At 44.3% G+C, this 26,062-nt stretch overlaps 1 protein-coding gene across 1 annotated transcript in view; it reads right to left on the reverse strand.

Annotated features, from left to right (window-relative positions):
• Positions 1–9,496: 9,496 nt before the first annotated feature.
• RB1CC1 (RB1 inducible coiled-coil 1) overlaps positions 9,497–26,062 on the reverse strand; it is a 434,332-nt gene continuing 417,766 nt past the window's right edge. The window contains 3 exon segments of the mRNA XM_029591270.1: positions 9,497–9,682; positions 9,684–9,716; positions 24,357–24,427. Of these exon segments, the coding sequence (XP_029447130.1) occupies positions 9,638–9,682; positions 9,684–9,716; positions 24,357–24,427 (149 nt within the window). The 3' untranslated portion in view covers positions 9,497–9,637.

Consider the following 26,062-nt stretch of genomic DNA (forward strand, 5'->3'; position numbering starts at 1 on the left):
CCCGCTACCCTTCACAAGCTAATTTTCAGTTCAGTTTAAGTCATCTGACTTGAATGGCAGCAATCCTCTGAAAAATCCCAATCCTTTTCAGTTCATTCAGTTTGTACCCATTAAAGTCTATGGGGGAAAAAAAGCCAGGGAAAGTGGGGCCCACTGGGGATGGGACAACGAAAGAGCAGGACCAAGCATGTTTCAGCAATTTTTCAACCATTCCATCCCAGTTTGAAGCTTTTGATATATTCTGTGATTTTGTTCTTTAGAATAGTTTCCAGAATTTTTTTCCAGCACTGAATTCAGACTTGCCGGTCTATAGTTTCCCATATAACCACTAGAGCCCATTTTAAAGAACAGGGTTACATTAGCCACCCTCCAATCTTCAGGCACAATGGGCAATTTTAGTGATAGGTTACAAATGACTAATAATATATCTGCAATTTCATTTTTGAGTTTGTAAAGGAGAGACCCTATTGTCTCCTTGCTGTATGGGCAGGACCAGGATAGATGTCTGGTCCACCTTAAAACCTCGAAAAGAGAGAGAGTTCTGTGGGTGAGACCCCTGCTGGGGCAGGGACAGTCCTGAGGGAGGGACCAGCTGGGCAGAATAAGAGAGTAAGCCCCGGCCGGGTTCAGGAAGTTCCATGTCTCCAAGAGAGGCAGCTCCTATATACCTATCCTGACCAAACCAGATGGTAGGCTACAACCCTGTGTGTGAGAGAAGGCAGGCTACAACCCTGTGTGTGAGAGAAGGCAGGCTACAACCCTGTGTGTGTAACTGAATACTGCTAAGGTAGACAGTCCACTGTTTATTTATTTATTTATTTTATTTATTTTTATATACCGAGGTTCTTATAGAGACTACAAATCACTCCGGTTTACACTGTTGTGCTGTGTTGTTTGCTAAATAAAGTGAAAACTGCACAAGAAAAGGCTGGAGTCTATGTGGCTTTGTGCCTCCAGTCTGGGAAACACTGCTCAGATTCCCAGAGTTGTTTCTGAACTCTAGGATGTACACCATCTGGTCCAGTCAATTTGTCAATCTGCCTTATTACATCTTCCACCTTCACCATGATTTATTTTAGTTCTTCCAAATCATCACCACTGAATAGTTTCTGGCTCAATTATTTTCCCAACATCCTCTTCAGTAAACACAATAGCAAATAATTCATTTAGAGCCGGATTTTCAAAACCTACACGCGTAAAAGCCCAGGGTTTACGCGCGTGGCCTGGCCTTACATGCGCAGGTCCAATTTTCAAAAGGCCCGGCCACGCATGTAAGTCCCGTGGCTAGACAAAGGGGCAGTCTGGGGGACGGGGCGAGGCGGTCCGGGGGCAGGGCTAGAGGCACCCGGCACAGCATCCATTTGCTGCTGTGCCGGCACTTGCAACTTGCTCCTGCTGGGAGGCAGGAGCAGAAGGTAAAATAATAAAATTGGGGGTATTTAGGGTAGGGATAGGGGGAAGGCAGGATTGGAGCGGACTGGGAGGGAACTGGGGAAGGCCCCCATGCGTACTTGCATATCTCTACCCCCCCCTTGCACGTGCACATACCTTTTGAAAATCTACCCCTTAATCTCTCTGTGATAGCCTTATCTTCCGAAGTGTCCCTTTAAACTCCTCACAGACTTTCTGCTTTGGATATATTTTGAAAAGTTTTAATTATGAATATGGTCAGCTTCCTTTCAAATTCTCTTTTAGCTTGCCTTATCAACATGCCAATGCTTATGGTTTTTCCTATTTTTTTCAGATGGATCCTTTTTCCAATTTTTGAAAGAAGTTCTTTTGGCTAAAATAGCCTCTTTCACCTCACCTTTCAATCATGCCGGCAGTCTTTTGGCCTTCTTTCCACTTTTAAATGAATGGACTTCATTTGGACTGTGCTTCCAAATTGGTATTTTTAAACAATGATCACTTCTGATGTAAACTCTTAACCTTTCTAGCTGCACCTTTCAGTTTTTTTCCTAACTAGTTTCATCATTTTATTGAAGTCTCCCTCTTGAAAGTTTAATGCTGTAGATTTACTTAGAAATCCATATTTATTTTATATTCTACTTTTCACAGCGCTTCAAAGTGGATTACATTCAGGTACTGTAGTATTTTCCTATCCCCAGAAGGCTTACAATCTAACGGCTGGATTTTCTATCTTCGCATGCCTTCCTGAATCGCGCGGTAACGAGGGACGAAGCAGGGGGTGGGGGCCTGCGAAAGCCGGCAGCGATCGCACCACCACGGTGTTATTGCTGCAGGCTTTCGCACCCAATAGCGCCATCGTGAAAGGTGGTGCTATTGGGCGAGCTACTGGCAGCGATAAGGGGTCTTACCTTATCACCACCAGCGATGTTTCCGCAGCATCTGCCCCGACGCCGCCCCGACTCCTCCTTTTATGGTGCTGATGCCTCCACGACTCCGCCCCGATCTAGCTATCGCGTGCGATAGGGTTAGAAAATAACCCCCTAAGTTTGTACCTGAGGCAAGCCGCTGTGTGCTTTGGCTAATTAGCCTGATAAACCTATCTGGCTAACTTAGCCTACATATTCAGCAACGCCGCTGAATATATCTAGCTATCTTCAAGTTAGCCAAATAAGTTTAGCCAGCTCAATTTCAGATAGGGGTATGGGCCATCCAGAAATAGATGGATAGCTTATCTGGATAACTCGGCTCCTCCCAGTTATGTTCTCAGAATGCTCCATACTTTTCTGGCCTCATTTTAGCCGGATAAAAAGGTATCCAAATTTTCATTTAGCCAGATAATTTCTGAGTTATCCAGCTAAATGCTTCTGAATATGGATCTCTCTATATCCACCCTCCAATCATTAAGTCTAATTTGATCACACTATGATCACTGTTGCCAAGTGGCTCCACCACCATTACCCATCACACCAAATCCTGCATTGCACTAAGAATTAGGTCTAAAATGGCTCCCCCTCTCATCAGTTCCCAGACCAACTGCTCCATGAAGTAGTCATTTATTTTATTTAGAAACTTATCTCCCTAGCATGTTCTGATGTTACATGTACCCAGTAGTCAATACCTGGTAACTGAAATCTCTCAATATTATTGTGCTGCCAAATTTGTTTGCTTCTCTTTTCTCTGTTAGCATTTCATTGTATGTTCATTTTGGCCAGGTAGATGGTAATGTATCCCTTCTGCTATACTCTTTTCCATCACACATGGAACTTCTACTCATACAGATTCTACAGTGTGTTTAGTATCATGCAGAATATGTATATCCTACATATGTATAATTATCTCAGAATGAATAAAACAAAGAGGTATGTTTATAAATAGAAACCCCCTCATGGTCATCTTCAAAAAACAATATATTGTATCACTGAAATGAATTTTGTGTTTGTTTTTAGAATTATAATTTCTATATTGCTCCCAGATACAGTTTGCTACGATCAAAAAATGGCTCATGTTAGTGCTCCCATCTATGAATACATCTATTTGCATGTTTATTGACAAAACATATTTAATTATATAGGGGTAGATTTTCAAAACATAGCTGGCTGTTTAAGTTAGCCATATAGTCTTATCTAGCTATCTTAGGATATTCAGCTGCATAGCTATCCAGCTGAATATTTCCGGATAATTTGTTACTTAGATGAATAAGACTTATCCAGCTAGTTTAGACCTGCTAATGAGCAGGTCTAGCCTAGGCCTGGATTTATCAAAATGCGATAAGTATCGCATGCAATAGCAAAAGGGCGTGTTTTATGCTAATATACAGTTTATTACACTTTGTGCTAATTACCTTTGCGAAGAGCTAAGTTAGCACAAATTGTGATAACATTTCCCGACTTTGCAATATGTGCCATACCTGTTGTATTTCTTGCATTCAACCACTGGGGGCGGAGAGAGAGCGAGACAGACTAGCCATAGTGTCCTCACCCTAGATAGGCATTTGTATCCCTATGATAGGCCCACCTAGTAACTCGAGGTGAGTTCTAGGTATTAGTGTAGGGGGTTAAGGGCCACTTTCACACTCAATGTGAGACGTACGAACAGAACAGTGGTCTCTTGTGAAGATCTGATGGCCTTCGGAGTGAGGAAACTCACTCCAAGATGAGATTTGGGCAATGTTTTCTCCACCTAGCTTGATGTTACCCAGGTAGAGTGTCCATGAAGCTAGGTTGAGAGAACATTGCCCAAATCTCATCTTTGGGTGAGTTTCCTCACTCCGAAGGCCATCAAATCTTCACAAGAGACCACTGTTCTGTTCGTACATCTCACATTGAATGTCAAAGTGGCCCTTAACCCCCTACATTAATACCTAAACCTCCTAAACTAATACCTAAACCTCATCTCGAGTTACTAGGTGGGCCTCCCATAGAGATATAAATACCTATCTAGGGAGAGGATACTATGGCTAGTCTCTCTCTCTCAGCTTACAGGCCTTTCTGGAGACATCACACAATGCGATAAAACCTTACCGCCCGGTAACGCAAGCTATTGCATGGTTTAACGCTATTCAAAAAGGTGTAGTTAAAATCAGCGTTAAGTCTGTGCGATAGCATTTTTCAGACTGGCAAACCTGGCTCACTCCCCGCCCCTAACTCCTCCTCTTTTTGAAATTTGCATCACACCATACGATATGGTGCTATCGCATGCGATAAAGACGTTTTCGCATGCGGTAAGGGCCTATTGCATGCCTTAATGGGGCTTTTCGCATGTGATAAGCCCTTAACGCATGCAAAAACGCCTTAGCGCATTTTGATAAATGACCCCCTTAGACAGATAACTTATCTGGCTAAGTCTGAATATCACGACTTAGCTGGATAATTTATTCGTCTAAGAAGTGCCACCCTGTTATGCTCATTGCCCACCCACAAGTTATCATTAGCCAGATAAGTAATTTATCTAAGTGGCAGCTGCTAAACATAGCTGGATATTCAGCAGCTGCTACTTAGCTGGATAAGACCCTGCCATTTAACGAAAACTAGACAAAGATGGATTCATTATCTGAATCCAGTGATACTGAATGGTTTAAAATCAGAAGATAGAATGAGAAATCTTTTTGTAATAGTAGGTGGGTTTATATGATCGCATTTTTGTATTTAAATGAATGTATTTAGAGTTTGGATAGTGCTGATTCTATGTATTCCTGAATATAGGGAAGGAAAGTGTTGATTAGTCCATTGAGTCTTTATGATTGGTTAGTGTGAAAGATGGCAACATTTAATATACGTATAGGAGGGCTATTTACAAACTGATGCCGTGCATACACTCATGGTTGTTTGATGAGCAGTGTTAGAAGACACTGGAAATTTATTTTTTTGAGCTAAGGTAGGTGGGATTATATTTTTTGAGGTTGGGAGTTGTATATGGTTTGTTAAGAGTGATGGTTGTATCTATCTTTCAGCATGGTATTGTGTTGTTCTTTTGAAGTGCTGTTGTGAAATAAACTGGAACGATTTTTTAAATACATTGGAGTATAGCTTCTTGAGTAAGAGAGCCTTTGGGATTAAAATGTTTCCTATGTCGGGGGTGGGAGAGGGGGCTGTATATGGCTTCTCATAAGCGATGGTTGTATTTGTTTTTTTCAGCATGGCACTGAAGCATTTTTTTTTTATTGTGCCAGTGTGGGAAAAAGAGGAAGGAGTTTTCATATTTAGAAGAAATAGATGGTAAATGTGTTGTGGGCATATGGTTTTTTGTTTATTTGGCATATTTTTTTTATTTTTTATTTTGTGCATAGTTCCCCTGAAGCAGCCTCTTGTATGAGGCGAAAAATTGACCCTTGTCGGGATAATATACAATGTGGAACATTTCTGACAATATTCAAGGGTGGGAATATTGGGACAATATTTGCTCTGGAGAAGTGACCCTATTTCGGACGAAAGTTAGCTAGAAGCTAATAAAGTTTTTAAAGGCTGGTGTATGTGGGGTTTATGTAACGTGTGTTTAATGTATGTGGAAGTACTTCAAGTTTGAGTGTATGACTGAGGTTGATTTTATTCATTGGGAATGTTAATTCAATTATGATTTTATAAACTGTGTATGTGATAGAATGTTTGATAATCAAAGTGAAAAAAATATTAGAAATATGCTTATTTAACATAAATAAAATAATAATAAAACATTGTTGTATTTGTTTAAAGGTAACATTTATGGGAATCTATCAACAGACTTATCCCTAGTTTTGTATTATAATGATTTTTGGGGAGGTAAGTTCGATTATAGCTAGACTGTCTTTTGCCATATTTAGTTAAATTCTGTTGCACTGATTTATATATTCTGAATATTAAATCATACAGTGAACCAAAGTCATCAGATTTCTCCCTACTCCAGTCCTTATGCATCATGAGATCCCGAGATTCAAGTAGTTGCTAGCTGGGTAGTAGCACCACAGAAATTTATACTGCCTGTCATGTTGATCCACTGTGGCCATTTTTATTGAGAACAAATTCTAATGGTAGCTAAGTTTGTAGGGGCATAGTATTGGTATGATGTCATCTGAATTGCTTGTCCATATCAGTATTACTATTGTCAATTTCTACACCAATACAGCGAATTCATTTCTTGTGAACAGCAGAAAAATCAAGTTCACCTCTGATAATGATTTTCCAGTAATCTTATTAATATTGAGTTCCATGATGACTTACTCATTAAGGGGCAGATCTTTAAAACCTGTGCAGGAGCATAGATTTGTTTGTGTAACCCGGCACGAACAAATCTACACCCAGTTTTATAACATACCCGCACTGTAGTGCGCATGTTATAAAATCCAGGGTCGGTGCGTGCAAGGGGGTGCACAATTGTGCAACTTGCGTGCGGCGAGCCGCGCAGCCTTCCTCCGTTCCCTCCGCACCTTCCCTTCCCTTATCTAACCCGCCCCCCAGCCCTATCTAAAACCCCCTCCTTGCCTTTATCGGGAAAGTTACACCTGTCTCTGGGCAGGCGTAACTTGCGCGCACCGGCTGGCTGCCGGCACGCCATCCCCCGGCATGGCAGCTGTTCCGGAGGCCATGGCCCCGCCACCGGAAAGCCCCTTTTTCGAAGCCCCAGGATAGGCTCGGTGCGCGCAGGGGCAGCTTTTCGGGGGTTACGCGCGTAACCCTTTGAAAAACTGCCCCTAAGTTTTTAGTTCAATAGTATTACTATAAAATCACAGTTTTCTTGTAATGCTGATGTTAAAAGCATTGAAGGATAGAGTGCTTGGTAGGTCTTGCTGCTGTTATCCTTTCTAAATGAGCTGAAAGACTGAACCAAACACTGAGTAATTCAAGTCCTCCAACTGGGTCAGCAAACACAAAATTACACTCTCTTATTACTAAGGAGGCCATATCAATATTAAATGGCTCTCGTAAAAACTAATTAAATATAAACTCCTTGAAAATTCATTTACAAAAACTACATTATGATGACATCAAATGTACAAACATGAGGAAGAATCCATAATTTTACAGCTTTTTGCCCTATCATAGAATTAAAAATGAGAATTATTTGATACACAAGTTAAAGATAAGTGTCATGTAGAAAACAGTGAAGAGAAGATGTACTTGGAGGGAATAAGGATAAGAGACAAGTAAGCACAGGGGAAGTAGCACATTGAAAGAAAAGGTATAGAGAAGCAGATCCTATAGGAAGGAAGCACAATGATGTAAAAGGCATAAAAAGGTATGAGCCAGTTGAAAGAACTATTGGGAGAGAAGAGGTATTAAAGAGAAAAGTATAAAGGGAGATGCATGAAACTAAAGGTAGAGATGAAAGACACAATGGAGGCTTGAAACCTTATTATGCTTTAGATGTATAGATAGAAAAACCTCCTGATTTTTATTTCACATAATTCTTTGTTGTGATATCATGATAAAGTAAAAGGATATAGAATAAGTGCCATGACCCACACAAAATTTTCTCTAATGTCATGATATCCATTTCAAAAAAGGCCCCAAAATATTTATTGGAAGCTTCAATTTATTTGTTATATTATTATCCCCATTTTGTTTTATAGGACAGTATATATGCATATATTAAATGCATGGTAATACATAAAAAAAATGGAAGAAATAGCACAAGTTTGAAACCTATAAGTAGCAGCATCAATTGCCATGGCTTCAACTTAAGCCACTGACCATTTGCGTAGCTTTCATAAGCATTCATATCATCACTTGAAAAAAAGTAATTTGTGTACTGCCAAGTGTCCATGACAAGCAAGTGCACATTTTTCGGATATTTACAATTAGGAATATTCTACATATATACTAGGAATACTCTTGTACAGATCAAAGGAAATGTTTCCCTTTTTGGAGAAGGCTGTCATTTTGCTTTGAGAATTTTTTTGAAGTGAATTTAAACTAGACTAGATAATCTAAGGAGCTTGACAGAATTAATCAAGTTTATAAATTTATATGGAAAGAGGATTGAGACTGCAGTAGGGTCGCCAATGTACAATTCTTCTCATATTTCCCTGCATTAGCCCCAAGCCATCTTTTTAGGTGCTGGGAGCATTTGCTTTTTCATATACCTCCAACTCCTAATTCCCTCTCTCTCTTGGATTTTGTTTGCAAATGCCCCACCCATATTAATATTAAATCTCCTAGTATAGCCTTTATAATCACAGATTAGTACTCTTTGATCCATTTACAAACCCAAACTTAAAGTGAATGAATTAGGAATGCTTATGAATGCTGCACGAATGGTCAATAGTTTAAGGTCCAAGCCTTGAATAACTGATGATACTGCTCACAAGTTTCAAGTCTGTGCTAATTCAACCATTTTTCTTTTGCAAATAATCTTCAAATATTTACAGGTTCAAATCTTTATTGTTTTAAAATTCTACATATCTTTTACAATACAATAATTTGTTACTTAAATGACTTTTGTATGGTTAATGTACACTGAGTTTTTTCCTGAAACTCAATCCATAAAATACAATTCATCAATATGATTTTTTTCTTTTTCTTCTAAACAGATTAATACAAGACTTCTGTTTTGTGAGGAAGGCTTAAGTGCTGCTTTCTAACTCTCAGCAACACTTCTTCCTTTCAGAATCTACACCATCCGTTGAAAGTGCATTTGAGGATTGCAGTTTATGAGAGCTGATTTTCAAATCAGTCTGTCAAATTACAGTTTGCATTTCTTTCAAAACATCAAAGGGTCTTAATATAAGGAAACAAGCTGCAGTAGTTATTTTACTCTAGAGGCAAACTGATGTTGAAGAAAATTATAGGATTATCCGCATGCCATGAACACGCTTCTTTCGATAGTTGATGAATTTATACAGAAAATAAAGAATGTGCTAAAAGGTGCAAATATTTTGATAATGACTTCACCAAAGAACAAATGCCTGGTAATAATGGCAACTTACATTAACATCTAAATACAAGTTAATGTATATTTAACAGGCAATAACATGGTCTGGAAACCATGCTGCACAGGGTATGCCCTTAGAGAAAATGAACTCATTTGGTCCACATTTCTAAATTATGTGGAAAAAAATGAACAGTTAGGCCTAGGATTCAGATGAAATTTCTAAAAATGGAACTCTGTTTAAAAAGTAAATGTAGAACCATCAGGGGAAGCATACTGCCACTCTGATCTGAGTACAAAAATAGCCTGTTTTGAGCTTTGGATGATTTCTGTAAGATGAGCCAGAAAAAAATATGATAGGATGATCTGCATGGTTTTTCTACGTATGTTATACTTTCTTGTTCCATGGCAACTGCTTTACTCTGTAGAATTTGTGTACCCAAAGGAACTTTAAATCTGTTTTGTGCCTGAAAAAGAAAAAGAAAACATCTTTACTTACTTTTCAAGAGAACACATTCATTGGATAGTTTATCTGTACTAAACATTTAATAAAATCATTTACAAACATTCTGGGGACTAGTATTCAAAACTTATTTGTGCATTTATGTCTAACTAGTGGCCAAGGTCTGGTCCCTGGACTTTGCCCCTATCATGTGATAGGGGCAAGGTCAAGTTGATGCCATTTTGGAAAATGATGACTGGGCCCAGAGCAAGGGGACACTCTGGGTTATCATTAGACACCACAAAGCCTTTATTAATGTAGAGGGATGAGGATCAGGGTGTCCCCCAGACCACCAGGGGTTGTTTTTATGACTGGGGGTGGGACGAGGAGCTTGGTGGGGCCACTACACTCCAGAGTTGTTGAGTATTTGGGACAGGGGGAGGGAGAGGTGGGGGCTGCTGGAAGAAATCTTTGAAAGGGGGGTGGTTGAAGGCATTGGTGGGGTTGTTTTTCTCTTTTTACAAGGGGGTTAGAGAAGTGCAGGCCATCACCCTGTGGTTTAGAATGGCTATTTTTCCCTTTTGGGGGGGGGGGGGGGGCAGAGATGCTTTTGAAGGTGACGGATGTCTTCAAAGGCCCTCAGAGATCATTTGAAAGGTTTGGGGGTGGGTTTATTTTGGGCCACTTGGCCCTTTCAATTTTCATATGGGACCGGAGGGATCTGCACTAGCATCCCGATGCTCCTAGGGAAAATAACAATACCTGTGATAAAATAATGGGCTGATTTTCTTCTAAATCAGACGTATTCTTTTATTAGCATAGGATTAGGTATGCATGAGTTGCTTTGCATGGATTAGCAAAATTAATCCATGGAAAACACAATATACAGTGTTTAATGCGCATTTTAGCTGTATCGCGACTTAGTAAATACTGTCCTAAGGCCTGGATTTATCAAAATGCGAAAAATATCGCATGCAATAAGAAAAGGGGCGTGTTTAATGGTAATAGGCAGTTTATCGCAAAGTGCACTAATACCCATGCGAAACGGTAACCTTTTCACACTTTGCGATACATTTCAGAAGTGTTGTATTGAGAGAGAGAGAGAAAGAGACTGACTAGCCATCATGCCCTTACAGTAGATAGGTATTTATATCTCTATGGGAAGCCCACCTAGTAACTCAAGGTGAGGTTTAGGTATTAGTGTAGGGGTTAGGGGCCACTTTGACATTCAAAGTGAGACGTACGAACAGCACAGTGCTCTCTTTGAAGATTTGAGGAACTTCGGAGTGAGGAAACTCACCCACAGATGAGATTTGTGCAATGTTCTCTCAACCTAGCTTGATGGACTCTCTATCTGGGTAACATCAAACTAGGTTGAGAGAACATTGCATAAATCTCATGTCTCAGCCAATGAGGGGCTTTGAGGATCATAGTCCCTATGTCCTCGCGAAGCTTTAAGAGAGTCTTTGCCACTAAGGGAATTGGTGGATATGCGTATAGAAGACCCTTGCCCCATTGACTGGCAAGGGTGTCCGAGGCTGCTTTGCCATCTGATCTGTACAGGGAGAAGAACCAAGGTACTTTCCTGTTGCAGGGAGATGAGAACAGATCTACACCTGGGCTCCCTCAGAGACAGAATATCCAATTTACTACCCCCTGATCCAGGGAACACTTGTGCGGTCTGAAGGCTTAACTCAGCCTATCCGCTATCATGTTCTCCATCCAGGCCAGGTACATGGCCTTGAGCTCCATCTTGTGGGACAGGTTCCACGACCAGATCTGGATTGCTTCCTGACACAGGAGATACAATCCCGTGCCTCCCTGCTTGTTCACATACCACATGGCTACTTGGTTATTGGTCTGGATCAGGACAACTTTGTTGGACAGCTGATCTCTGAAAGCATATAGCAAATGTTGCTTACCTGTAACAGGTGTTCTCACAGGACAGCAGGATGTTAGTCCTCACATATGGGTGACATCACAGGTTGGAGCCCAATCACGGAACACTTTTATCAAAGTTTCTAGAACTTTGACTGGCCCCTACTGGGCATGCCCAGCATGACACTAACCCTGCAGCCAGCAGGGGTCCCTCTTCAGTCTTATTTAAAAGCTACAGGTAGTGCCGAAATATAAAATAATAAAATGAACCCAACACCATGGGGTGGTAGGCGGGTTTCGTGAGGACTAACATCCTGCTGTCTTGTGAGAACACCTCTTACAGGTAAGCAACATTTGCTTTCTCACAGGACAAGCAGGATAGTAGTCCTCACATATGGGTGAGTACCGAGCTGAGGATGTTCGAACATGCACCAAATGTAGCCAAAGGCGTGCAACAAGCACAACAACTGGGGCGGAATTTGGTAGAGGGCATCCTGAACCCCACCGGGCAGGCGGAAGTGTGTTGGTACGTCACATCATAAATAGGTTACGCAAGACAGACTGGCTGAAGATGGAGTCTTGTCTTCCGGCTTTGTCTAAGCAACAGTGGGCTGTAAAAGTATGGAGAAAACTCCAAGTGGCAGTCCTGCAAATGTCAGGAAGCAGCACTGATCGTAGTTGTGCTACTGAAGTTGCCATGGCCCTCACAGAGTGTGCTTTAACACGGTCTTGGGTGGAATGCCCGCTTGCTGATAGCAAAAGGATATGCAGTCCGCTAGCCAGGAGGAGAGAGTCTGCTTACCCACAGGCTGCTCCAATTTGTTAGGATGGAAAGATACAAATAATTGAGTGCTTTTCCTGTGGGCAGCTGTACGGTCTAGGTAGAATGCTAGAGCCCGTTTGCAGTCAAGGGTATGCAGAGCCTGCTCTCCTGGATTGGAATGGGGGCCTGGGAAAGAAGGTAGGTAGTATAATGGATTGATTGAGATGAAACTCTGATACTACCTTAGGTAAGAATTTAGGGTGTGTGCGAAGTACCGCCCGGTCCTGCAGAAGTTTAGTGTAAGGCAGATAGGTAACTAGAGCCTGTAACTCACTAACTCTGTGAGCTGAAGTGATTGCCAAAAGGAAAATCACTTTCCATCAGGCCGATACAGTACAGTGCGCTCCGATGGAGTGCACTGTTAACCTGTCCTTGGACGCGTGTTTTTCCTTACCCCTTATTCAGTAAGGGGCGGAAAACGCGCGTCCAACACGCGGCACCTAATAGCGCCCTCAACATGCAAATGCATGTTGAAGGCCCTATTAGGTATGCCTGCGCGATACAGAAAATAAAATGTGCAGCTAAGCTGCACATTCTACTTTAAGAAATTAGCGCCTACCTTTCTGCTGGCACCGGGAAAGTGCACAGAAAAGCAGTAAAAACTGCTTTTCTGTGCACCCTTCGACTTAATACCATGGCGATATTAAGTCGGAGGTCCCGAAGAGTGAAAAAAGTAAAAAAAAAAAAAAAAAAAAGAAAAAAAAAATTAAAATGGGCCAGTGGCTGTCGGGCCGAAAACCGAACGCTCAATTTTCCCGGTGTCCGGTTTCCGAGCCTGTGGCTGTCAGCGGGCTCGAGAACAGACGCTGGCAAAATTGAGTGTCGGCTGTCAAATCCGCTGACAGCCGCCACTCCGGGTCAAAAGGAGGCGCTAGGGACGCGCTAGTGTCCCTAGCACCTCCTTTTGCCTGTTTCTACCCGCACCACCTAATTTAAATACAGAATTGCGCGCACAGGCGAGTGGCCTGTGCGCGCACCAGGAGGAGCGGGTTGTTCGTCCGGTCTCCCGAGGACTTTACTGAATCAGCCCGCATGTGAGAAAGCGAAGTTCACAGGATTGGAGAGGCTCAAATGGTGGTTTCATGAGCCGAACCAAAACCAGGTTGAGGTCCCAAGAAGGGGCCGGAGGACGCAGTGGAGGCTGGAGGTGAAGAAAGCCTTTCAGAAATCGTGTGACAAGGGGTTGTACTGAGATAGGGACATCCCCGATACCTTTATGGAAGCCGGCTACCGCACTGACATGCATTCTAATGGAGGAAGTTTTAAGACCTGTGCCAGAGGTAGTCTAGAAACTTCGGGATTGGACAGGTAAAAGGATCAAGGGCCTGAGAAGAGCACCTTGACGTGAACCTATTCCATTTCTAGGAATACGATTTTCTCGTGGAAGGCTTCTGTGAAGCAATCAAGACGCGGGAGACTGGATCAGAAAGGTTAAGCGGCTGAAGGATTAACCTTTCAACATCCATGCTGTCAGGGACAGGGCCTGAAGATTGGGGTGGTGAAGGCACCCGTCGTTTGAGTGATTAGAAGCGGGTCTGTTCCCAGAGGAATGTGCCTGCGAATGGAAAGATCCTCGAGAATTGGAAACCACACTTGGCGGGGCCAGTGGGGTGCTATCAGGATCATGGTTCCCTTGTCCTGACGTAACTTCACGAGAGTTTTCGAGAGAAGTGGAAGTGGAGGGAATGCGTATAAGAGAGCTGTTGACCATGATAGGGAGAATGTGTCTCTTGGTGGATAATGTTGGCTGCGAGTGAGAGAGCAGAAATTCCCTACTTTGCGATTATGGGATGATGCAAAGAGGTCTATTTGAGGATAACCCCATTCTTGGAAGATGGAGTTCGCTACTGAGGGGTTTAGAGACCACTCGTGCGGTTGGAAGGTACAACTCAACTTGTCTGCCAACACGTTGTCCACTCCCAGCAAGTAGGTGGCCCTGAGGTACATTGAGTGGGAGAGGGCCTCCGCCCATATCTGTGCTGCTTCCTGACACAGAAGGTAGGATCCTGTCCCTCCCTGCTTGTTGATGTACCACATGGCCACCTGGTTGTCCATCTGGATTAATATGACTTGATTGGACAGGCGATCCTGAAATACTCTGAGAGCGTATCTTATTCCTCGAAGCGCCAGGAAATTTATTTGGTGTTTGGCTTCCTCTGGAGACCAGGAACCTTGTGTCTGGAGATTGGCCACATGGGCTCCCCACTCGAAGTTGGAAGCATCGGTGGTTAGGGTTATTTGAGGGTTTGGCACCTGAAAGGGCAAGCCCTGTAGAAGATTGATGTGATTCGTCCACCAGGCGAGAGAGAGACGGAGTGAGTCGGTGGCGTGGACAATGGTTGACAGGGGCTGAAGGGACTGTGTCCATTGCGACCTTAGAGTCCACTGCATGACTCTCATGGCCAGGGAGGCCCATTGGTGTGACCTGAACTGAGGACGCCATGTGTCCTAGAAGGATGAGAAAACGATGAGCAGTCGTCGAGCGTTGAGACTGCAGCTGTTGTGCCAGAGACACGAGAGTGAGGGCTCATTGTTGAGGTAGGAAAGCTTTTGCCTGTAAGGTGTCCAAGTTTGCCCCAATGAACGATAAGGTTTGAGATGGGACTAAGAAGGATTTGACGTAATTGACGAGAAATCCTAGTGAGAGTGTTTAAGGTGAGATGTAGGGATGACAAAGCGGATTTCTGAGTCGGAGCCCTGATTAACCAGTCATCCAGATAGGGGTAGACGTGAACACCTTGAGTCCTTAGGAAGGCGGTAACCAAGGAGGCATTTTGCAAAGACTCGTGGTGCAGATGCTAGGCTGAATGGAAACACTTGGTATTGATAGTGCTTGGGGCCTACGAGAAACCTCAGGAATTTGCGATGAGATGGAGTTATCGCAATATGAGTGTATGCGTCCTGGAGGTCGAGAGAGCAGAGCCAGTCTCCTCTTTGAAGAAGTGGAAGCAGGGAGTCCAAGGTTACCATCTTGAACCTTTCTCTCTGGAGGTACTTGTTGAGGGCTCGTAGATCCAAAATTGGACGAACACCTCCCGATCTTTTGGGGATTAGAAAGTACCGGGAATAGAATCCGAGGCCTTGCTGAGGCGATGGTACTGGTTCTATTGCTCTGGACTGGAGTAGGAAGGAGGCCTCCTGCTCCAGGAGCAATGAATGGTCGGATGTTTTCCACGTCATTAGAGGTGGGGAATCCAGCGAGATGGAGAGAAAGTTGAGATGATACCCTTGAGCAACTATTGCTAGGACCCAGTGGTCCGAGGTGATTGATTGCCATATGTTGTTGAAATGGCACAAGCGGCCTCCCACTGGGACATTTGGTAATGGAATCTGGCTGCTGCTCTCTATGCGAGAGTCAAAAACCAGAAGCAGGGCCCGGGCTGGGGGGCCATCTGTGGTTTTTGCTTTCGGGTTTGACGAGACTGTGATTTGAGGAATGGTCTCGCAGAACAGCATCTGGCTGTTGGCGGGTAGGACTTCTTTGGTCTATAAAAAGACTTTTTAGAGTCCTTCTGGAAAGGATGTTTAGAAGGATAATCCGAAGGTATCAGAGAGAGCTGTCTGAGAGTCTCATGATGGTCCTTTAGTTCAGCCACTGTCTTTTGAATCTGCTCGCCAAAGAGATTGTCTCCTATGCAGGGGAGTTCGGACAACCGTTCTTGCACTTCCGGACGAAGGTCTGAAGACTTGAGCCAAGCCCATCGTCTTGCTGAAATAGTGGCTGCAGACACTCTGGTTGCAGTGTCAAAGATATCGTAGCATGATCTAATCTCATGTTTGCCTGCCTCCAAACCCTTATTAAGTAGGGTGTGGAAGTTTTCTGGAAGTGACTGAGGCATGGAGGTTGTCAAGTCTTGTAGTTGCTTAAAAATGACCCTATCATATTGGGTCATATATAGTTGGTAAGCAGCAATTTGGAGTATCAGCATTGATCCTTGAAAGCCTCTGCGACCAATGGTATCCAAACCTTCTGTTCCTTGCCAGGGGGAAAGGAAGTATGAGTTTTTGACCTTTTTGCTTTCTTTTGCGCAGATTCAGCCACCACAGACTGGTGATCCAACTGAGGCTTTTGAAAACCTGGAGCTGACTGCACCAAATAGGTAGAGTCAGTTTTCCTGTGGACTGGTGCAATGGAGCCAGGATGCTCCCAGTTCTTTTTGAGAAGGTCAAGAACTTCTTGATGGATGGGGATGGAGGTGATTTCCTTGGGCGCATCCAGGAATTGAAGCAACTCCATCATTTGATGTCTGTCGTCCTGTTCCGTCAGTAACTGGAAGGGGACCAATTCAGACATGTCCTTCACAAAATTTATGAAAGAAAGGTCCTCTGGAGGAGAACGCTTTCTACTTTCAGTGGGTGAAGGTGGTGAAGAATCATCAGTCCAGGTATAAGGATTAGCACCTGTCACTCTAGGAACTGTAGAGGGACGGGGTAGTTGGATACCTGAAGGTCCCGGTTTAGGCTCTGAAGGCATCGAAGGAATAACCGGAGGCACCGTTGAAAGCAATGAAGGCCCTGGCGCAGGCATCGGTGGATGGCTCGATGGTGCCAATGGAGGTATTGGTGGCTGAGGCAGAACTCCCAATGGAGGAATGCGGAACGGTGTTTCTCCTCCCGATGATAAAGTCAGCGGGGAGGGCACCGGAGCCATCGGTGACCTGGGGTCCATCAATGGAAAAGCGGCAATAAGCGCTTCCATCCTCGATAGCAGCGATGCCAATGCTGCTGGAATTGGGTCGGTGCTCGGTTCCACTCTCAGCACAGATATCGGTGCCGGGGGAACCTGGAGTCGATGCATCGCCTTGTCGATGGCCTCCTGAACCATCCGGTGCAGTTCTTTTTGGAGATCTGGAGCAAGCAGCATCGGCTCTGGAACAGAAGAAAGAGGCAGAGACATAGCCAGAGGGACCACCGTTAAAGGCGGAGTCGCAGCTCCCGACGCCCTGTCAGGTAAGGCTTGCCTCGGTGACCCGGTCGCCAAAAAGGTCGGTGCATTTTCTGAATGGGGTTTCTTCGGCGGCAGCTCGGACGATGGCGAGGTCAATGGTTTCGATGCCTCGATGTTCCGTGACTTTCGGTGCGATGGCGATGTTTCTCCTTACGATCCCCTCATTCCTGAGGGGGAGAAGAGGGTGTCGAAGGCCGGGAAGTGATTGACGCCGGGTGGTCACCGGTCGGTGGTCGATGCTGACACGACGTTGACGGTTCAGATGATGTCGATGCAATGGACGGAGTCGGGGTTTGAGCACGGAAGAGAAGTCCCATCTTCTCCATTCTGACCCCGCAACCTTTTGGTGTCATTAGGGCACATTTGGTGCAGGTCAAGACATTGTGCTCTCGTCCAAGACACATTACACAGACTATGCGGGTCTGTAATGGACATGGTACGAGTACAGTCCAGACACAGACGGAACCTTGACGCCATGGCCATAGAAAAACCGAGCCGTGGTACGGTCGATGGCCGGTAGGCAGTGAAGGCCAAACTTGATGGTAATCGACGGAAAACGGGTAAAAACTTACCGGAGTACCGCGGACTGAAAAAAGTTAACGGAGGGACCCCTGTGGGGTATTTTAACTTTAAATAATTCCGTGAGGAAAATTCCTGTCAGGAATCCGTGCTGAGCACCTTAATCGCGTGGCTACTGCTGCGTGGAAAAAAGAAGACTGAAGAGGGACCCCTGCTGGCTGCAGGGTTAGTGCTATGCTGGGCATGCCCAATAGGGGCCAGTCAAAGTTCTATAAACTTTGACAAAAGTGTTCCGTGATTGGGCTCCATCCTGTGATGTCACTCATATGTGAGGACTAGCATCCTGCTTGTCCTGTGAGAAAGCGCGTACCTGATCACCCCGAACATCAGGAAGTTGATTTGATAAGAAAATTCCTGAGTGGACCACAGCCCCTGGTTGCCGAACCCATCCACATGAGCTCCCCACCCCAGGGGAGATGCATCCGTGGTTAGCACAATTTGAGTAGAGAGACTCCAAAAGGAAATCCCCTGTTCTAGATTGGAAAGTACTTGCCACCAGAACAATGAGTCAGTGAGAGACGGGATGACTCAGATGCAATCCTGAAGTCTCTGAGTGGCTTGGCGCCACCGTGACCTCAGGGTCCACTGGATTCTGTGCATGTTTAAGCATGCCAAGGGAGTGACATGGTCGGTTGCAGCCATGTGGCCCAAAAGCCTCAACAAGTGCCAGGCTGTCACCTGCTGGCTCTGTTGAACCTCTGCTGCAATGGTCGTCAAAGCGACGACCCTCTGGCAAGGCAGAAAGGCCTTGGCCTGAGCTGTGTCTAGCAGAGCACCTATGGAGTCCAACTGAGGTGACGGGCTGAGATGGGAGTTTGGTTAATTGAGAACAAATCCTAGCAACTCCAGCACTGAATGGTGAAGCGCATGGACCTGATGGCCCCTGCCTGAGATGAGTTCTTGACCAGCCAACCGTCTAGATATGGGAAGACATGCATTCCCAGTCTGCAGAGGTGCACCGCTATCATGGCCAGGCATTTTGTGAAGACTTGTGGGGCAGATGCAAGCCCAAATGGCATCACTCGGTACTGGAAGTATTGTTTTTCTATCTGTGACTGGTGAAGATCTCGATATGGGTGCATGCGACCTTTATGTCGAGGGAGCATAGCCAGTCCCCATTTTGCAAAAGGGGAATCAATGTGCACAAGGAAACCATCTTGAACTTTTGCAATTCGATATTTTTGGGATTACAAGGTAAAGTGATTTGAAAATTACAATTTATGGAAAATACCACTGCTAGAATTGCTTTGGGAAAATCTCGAAGAACCTCTGCTAAACTGTTGCTATTGGAATTGCATTGGTTACCTATTGTGGATAGATGCATATTTAAAAATTTGGTGTTGGCATTTAAAATCTTAAATGGTTCAGGCTTTCCCTCTTTAAGGGGTATGTTGGAATGGCATGTATCTAAAAGAAATTTGCATTCTACTGGAAGACTATATTTGCAACTTCCTCCAGTGAGAACATTTAAGCATTCTTGCTTAGGTGCTACACCAAACATATGGAATAGGTTACCGCTGGATGTGAGAGATGAGAAAAATTTATTAAGATTTCGGAAGAAATTAAAAACCTGGTTTATGTCTACTAATGACTTATAATAAGTCTTGACCTCCTTGGGCTGACTAGTCAGAAAAAAATGATGGATGTCAGGAACTGGCTATGAAATGCTGCATTTAAGTGCTATTAGTCTTAGTATTTGTGAGTTTTATGTTTTGATATATTTTTGTAATTATATGTTTTTATTCTGTACATCGCTTTGGGCGATAATTTTTTTTATCTGTAAAGCATTAATAAATGACAATAATTAAAAAAGAAATACTTTTCTTTTTTAGAAATTTGTTCAAGGCCCTTAGGTCTACGATGGGATGGAAGGAGTCATCCTGTTCTCTTTGAAATCAGGAAGTACCTGGAGTAGAATTCCCACCCTCTTTGCCCTGGTGGTACAGGTTTGACCGCTCTAGCCATTAAGTGGGAGGAGAGCTCTGTTGAATATGCCAAAACAAAGGTAAAATATGTCATTGTTTTAAACAAAGGTATATTATTGAATCTCATCTGGAGGAAAAGGGTCTAATAAGAGACCATCCGAATCTTCAGAGGAGGACTCTATCTGATCATACCCCCATGGGTCATAGGGACCCTCATCCTCACTATATGCCCCAGGGGATGGGACCTTAGGTGCTCGGCTCATGTCCAGAGGTACAGGCACCGGTGGAACTGGGTGGGGAGACTACGGGCCTCGGCGCCTCTGCCAGCCTCAATGGAGCTTCCTCCTTGGAGGAACCAGCGATAACTACCGGATCAGTAAGGGGAAGCCTCAGTGCCCCGCCAGGTACTGGTGCAGACCCGGGAACCGATACCAGCTGGGTCATTAATGCACCATTGAGCACATCAAGTTTCTCCAGAAGCAGTATGAGGATAGAAGGCACTGGCTCAGGTGCCATTGGTGCCACATGACTGAAGCCCTGCAGCACCCACTCCACTGCTAGCTGGACTCAGTGCTCCAGCTCCTCCTCGAATGTTGCCAATGCCACCACCAACTGGGAGGAAGGAGGGGTGGCCACATCTTCCTCAGACCCGCAAGGGGAATCATCGACCTGAACCAGGACCGGTGGAGACCATCGCAGACCCTGGGCATTGATGGAGGATGGGCGCTGCTCCTCACAGAGCCGCTTCGGGGGCATCGCGGCAAAAGCTGGTTGATTCCCCTGTTTGGCACCCTGCATCGATGCGAACCTGTGCCGATACTTCTTAGGCTTCCCTTAATGCTCAGCTCGGTCCTTCCCTGATGCCGAAGTCAACAAAACCGGTGCCCTTGGCCTGGAGATTGACAATGGTCTGTCTCTGGTGCCCCTATCCACAGGCGACATTAACGGAACCAACAGTCCCACTGATGTCGATGGTGTGGTGTCCACTGGTGCAACTCCAAGGTGCTTCGATGCCTAAGGCTCGGATTTCTTCAACCCGAAGAGCTGATCCATCTTTCGAGTCGAAGCCAATGTCCCTTTGGTGTCATCTGGGCACACAAGAGGCAACCCCGGATGTCATGTGACACCCCCAGGCAGAAGATGCACACCTCATGAATATCAGTGATAGACATGGTCCTCAGGCACTGGGGGCACCGGCAAAAACTAGACGTGGCCATGATGGTGTGAAACAAAAGGGCTGAAAGTCAAAACGATGGTGGCAGGCATCGAGGCACCGCCACTACAGTAGGAATTGACTGCGAAAGGAAACTTACCCAAAATGCCGAAAACCCTGATTGGGGACACTATGGGAAGGCACTGAGAGGTACCTGGTGATAGATCAAAGAGAAAAAAAATCACAATAAAATGCGAAGAAGAAAAGTTTTCCAGAAGGCAAAAAGCCAAGTTTTGAGATCAATCAAACTGCGAGACTCACAGCTCCGTAGGAAAAAAGAGACGGAAGAGGGACCACTTGTGGATGTGTGGTTTAGGGCATGCTGGGCATGCTCAGTGTGCCTAGTGAAAGTTCTAGAAACTTTGACTTACGTTTTCCACATCAGGCTCCATCTAGTGATGTCTCTTCTATGTGAGGACTACCATCCTGCTTGTCCTCAGAGAATACAATAACACTGTTGACTTAGAAAAAAGTCTGCTTCATTATTTTAGCATGCTTGAGGGAGGTGTAAGTATTATCCTGAGGGAGCATCAGGACACTAACATGGGTCCTTGATGGTCAGATGGGAAGATTAAAGGGTTAAGGTTCCAGTAAACCTCCACCAATTAGTCAAATACTACCTCAAGGGTGTTTGGAGATCCCTGCCTGTCTTCCAAGATGGTCCTGGCCTTCAAAAGAACAAAAAAATGTAGCGACAGCCTGCACCCTTCCCACACCACTACCCCTTATTCAAGAAAAGTGCCGCTTTGGCTTTAGCCCGTCCCCCCCTCAATATCTCCCTCCATTCCCCACTCGCTATAAATAAATTCATATCCCTGGGGTCTAGAGATCCATCCCCAGTCCCATGCAAAAAAAAAAAAAGACCCTGGTAGCCTTTTGGGGGGGGGGGGGGGGGGAGATGGACCTTAACTCTCACCCCTGAACCTGTAAACAAGGTGACTGGTAGTCAGTGTGGCCCAGAGTGCTGGTGGTGTAAAGCTCTCCAGAAAGTGAGAGAGAAAAAAGCCAAGACTAGGAGGTAAGGAGGTGAAGATCTTTCTGTGAAGAATAAAAGAGTGCTCTATCAGTCCTGGTGGCTGAGTGGCTCTATGTTTATATTAAGAGAAGAATCAAAAGAAAAATGGGGGATCAAAAAATTATTAATCAATAATTGTTTTCCCACAGGCTAATAGGATGTAATGTAAATAATGGTCATTTCTTGTTAAAACCGCATCAGCAAGCCAGACTGCATGTCTCTTACTTTGAAAGAGACCGCCCGGTCTTCTCAATCATTTGTGATTTTAACCAGAGTCATTGTAGTTCTTGTATAGGAATCTTTGTAGTTCTTGTATAGGAATCTCTTCCTTAAGTGCAGTGTAGATGGTCAGTGTTCCAACGTAATAATATTAAAGCACTGAAAACATCTCTACGTGGTCTGGCTACTGATACAGAACTTTAAAGAGCACAATAAACAATTCTCCAAAGGTTAAACTGCAAAACAAAACTTCTGAAGGCTCAACCACAGCTGAGGTTTCGCTTGAAAAGCTTCATCAGGAGCCCAACTTGTCAATCTTCAATCGGACAAATAGCGTCACCCATAGTTATGCAGTATATAACCAACTCGGAACAGCAATGTCTCCTATTTCTTTCAATGCCGAGCTCCCTGTCTGGGATCTATTTGCTCTTTTTTTGATTTTTATATTAAGAGCAGCCCATTGTCTCTCTGTCTATTCATGGGGGACTAAGGGACTTTATGAACATAATAAAAGTACTCCCTTGTCTGTTTGTCCTGTGGGGAGTTCCTCCTCCCTGGCCTATGGCACAGAAGAGATTCAATAATATACCTTTGTTTAAAACAATGACATATTTTACCTTTGTTTTGAATATGAACAGAGAAGACAGAGGAGTCTAAGGTCCCCCAAAGGTTACAGGCTGAGGGGATTGGGAAAATGATAGTGTTATCCACAGAAAAAGAGAACTGGGGAAGAGGAGATGTAGGTTTGAGGGGAAAGACAAGGAATTATGTCGTAGCTATGTTGAGTTTAACATAGAATCCAGGCAGTAATGTAAGAGCAAGAAAGCTGAGATATGGGACTGGATCCCCAATAGAACTTCTGGTGTACTGCAGGTACATCAGAGGGGGACAAAATTGTTTTTACCAGGACCACATTACTGTCTCTCATCTGTAACAGACATACAATGTATCTGACATACAAACAGGCTCCAGGTGGGACCCCTCACCCATTCAAGAAGCTTCCCCTTGGAGCTTCTTGATTGGGTAGGGGGTCCACCTTGAAACCTATTTGTTTCTCAGATACATTTTTACGGTTTGTCAAAAAGAGCTGTAGGAACAACAATCTCTTCATCCCTCACTCACAAACCTCTTTCTCAATTCTCTCTCTCATTCAGATGCACACGCTTCCTCTCACTCACATTTCCTCTCTGTCTTTCACATCCCTCTTTGTCACTCACTGTCACTCATATTGGGAGCCTCTTCTTATCTTCAGCAGCTGGTGGGATGGGCTATGATGGCAGCCACAGGGCCTCTGTTTTCTTTGGCCTGGAACCGCAGGGAGACATTGGACCAGCATTGACATCCAGCTCCACTGCTCTGGGGGGAGCCAGCATTGAAGGGCTGCTGCTGGAGTGAGCTGGTGGTAGGCAAAGCAGCAGGAGTCTAGCCAAGAATGGAAATGCAGCAGGAGCACTGTTATTAAGGCTCCCGTTGCAGAGCTGAGAGACAGAGGCCTGGGGATGCATTAATGCTAACAGTAGCAGTCACATGAACCCCGAAGTGAGGCCCGGGTTGTGGTGCTGCTTGTAATGCCATGACACAGAGAGCGGAAGATTGTGTGAAACGGGAGGGGGGGGGAATTGAAACAAGAGGGGGTTGTATAAAATTGGAGATGGGGAATAAGGGGGATGAAGTTAGGTGAAATGGGAGGTGGATAAGGAAAAGGTGATGGATGGGGTTGTGTGAAATGGGAGAGGCTGAGGGAACAAGGGAAGAGGAGATGGGGTGGGGGGATGTGGGGGGAAGAGAAGAAAGGTGGGGGGGGGGGATGAGGAGGTGGGGTGGGGTGGGGGGGGTGTGGGGGAAAGAGAAGAAAGAACCAGGAAGTTATTTGACAGCAGCATGGAGACTGAAACTTTTGCCAATAGGAGAGCAGATCTTCAATCTCACCTGCATTTGACCAGGCTCCTTGGTCTTCCATGGCGATTCCATGGGGGAACAGGAAATTCCACAGGAAAAGGCAGATTTTCCTGTGGCCATGGAATCGTGGTCTGTTTATAATTAATACATATGCATATTTCCTTACCTTTTTTGCTTGACAATACTCCTTTTCCATTACTTTTCCTAGTACCCAAGGTCTTCTGGATGTACCCGTAGCTAATTAAAAAAAAAAAAAGTTTAAATCAATTCTTTATAATGAAGGTATACATGCAATAATGTCCACTCACTAGGTATCAAATGAAAAGTGAATATAGTTTCAAAAAGTACATTTATATTCATACATTTTATGTGCTCTTTTGATGCAATTCAACATATCAAAAACAGAAAAGTACAAATCATCTTTCAATAAGGTACATCTAATAAAATAGCAAATTGGATTAGCTATGTGGCAATTGTCATTTTCATAAAATTATTAAATTCTCTATGGATTTTTGCTTTATTCCTATGATTTTAATCTGTCTTTTCAAGCTGAATGATTGTGCATCCAGCCACACTGGTCTTCCTAAAAATAAAGAGCACAAACTTTGAATTTTATTTTATTTTTCTCACAATGATATGGCACATTCCCAAATTTTGAAAATGTTCTCCAGGACTTGTCAGGGATAAAATATACTCACTATATACTCCTGCTGCTAATACCCAAATATATATATATATTTTTTTTTTGGAGAGGAAGGATGACTGAAGTACATAGCAAATGCATTTTCTGCTGGCAAATGCATTCCCCACCTTACTTGGTTCTCTTTCACCCCTCCTACACTCTCCATCTCACCCAGGTGCAGTCCTCTCTCACTCTTTCCCTACTCGCTCACTCTCCTCCCACCCAGCATTCACATTCTTTTCATCTTTCTCCATCCCCCCAGCCCTCTTACTCTCCTACTATTTTCCTACTTCTCCCAGCTCTCGCATAAAGGCTTTACTCCCATCTCCAATTCTCTGCTGCATTCTTCTTCTCTGTCTTCCAGAACCCAAGTCAGGGCCAAAGACTCAAACTACTCTTTCCATCTGAGTCTTCGGCCTGATCAGGGCCAAACACACCACTGCCTCACCTGCAGAAATAATCCACTTGCTTTAGGCAAGCAGGGGAATTCATTTTTCAAAACCTAAACATTCCAGTAAAAAACTAATTCAGTCTATAAAATATTAGAAAAAGATGTACATTTTTTCATCTTGATCAGAAAATTAAGTACTTGTCATTTTCTTGATACATAATAGCTGATATCTCTTAGATTGCTGCATTTTCTTTTCAATCCTGGAAGTAATTCAGATAAACCAAAGAAAATTATCTTATGTAAAATTCTAATAATTACATGTAGCTGGATTGATATTTTACTCTTGTGCAGAGTTGGCAACTTTTCACATGTTGAGAGGCAGAAATCCTGAATTCCCAGAGACAGAAAGCCACCATGCCTTTCACACTGGCCGATACAGTAAAAATCGCGGGAGAGCGCCCGCTCTCCCAGCACGCACACAGGCCACTCTCCTGTGCGTGCGATACAGTAAATAAATTTATTCTAATTAGGCCCGGCGGTAAAAAGAGGCACTAGGGACACTAGCGCGTCCCTAGCGACTCTTTTCGGACAGGAGCGGGGGCTGTCAGCGGGTTTGACAGCCGACGCTCAATTTTGCAGGCGTCGGTTCTCGAGCCCGCTGACAGCCACGGGTTCGGAAACCGGACACCGGCAAAATTGAGTGTCCGCGGGCCTATTTCAAATTTAATTTTTTTACTTTTTTAAACTTTCGGGACCTCCGACTTAATATCGCCATGATATTAAGTCGGAGGGTGCACAG

This window comes from Rhinatrema bivittatum, chromosome 2 (assembly GCF_901001135.1).
Source record: "Rhinatrema bivittatum chromosome 2, aRhiBiv1.1, whole genome shotgun sequence".
Classification (NCBI taxonomy): domain Eukaryota; kingdom Metazoa; phylum Chordata; class Amphibia; order Gymnophiona; family Rhinatrematidae; genus Rhinatrema; species Rhinatrema bivittatum.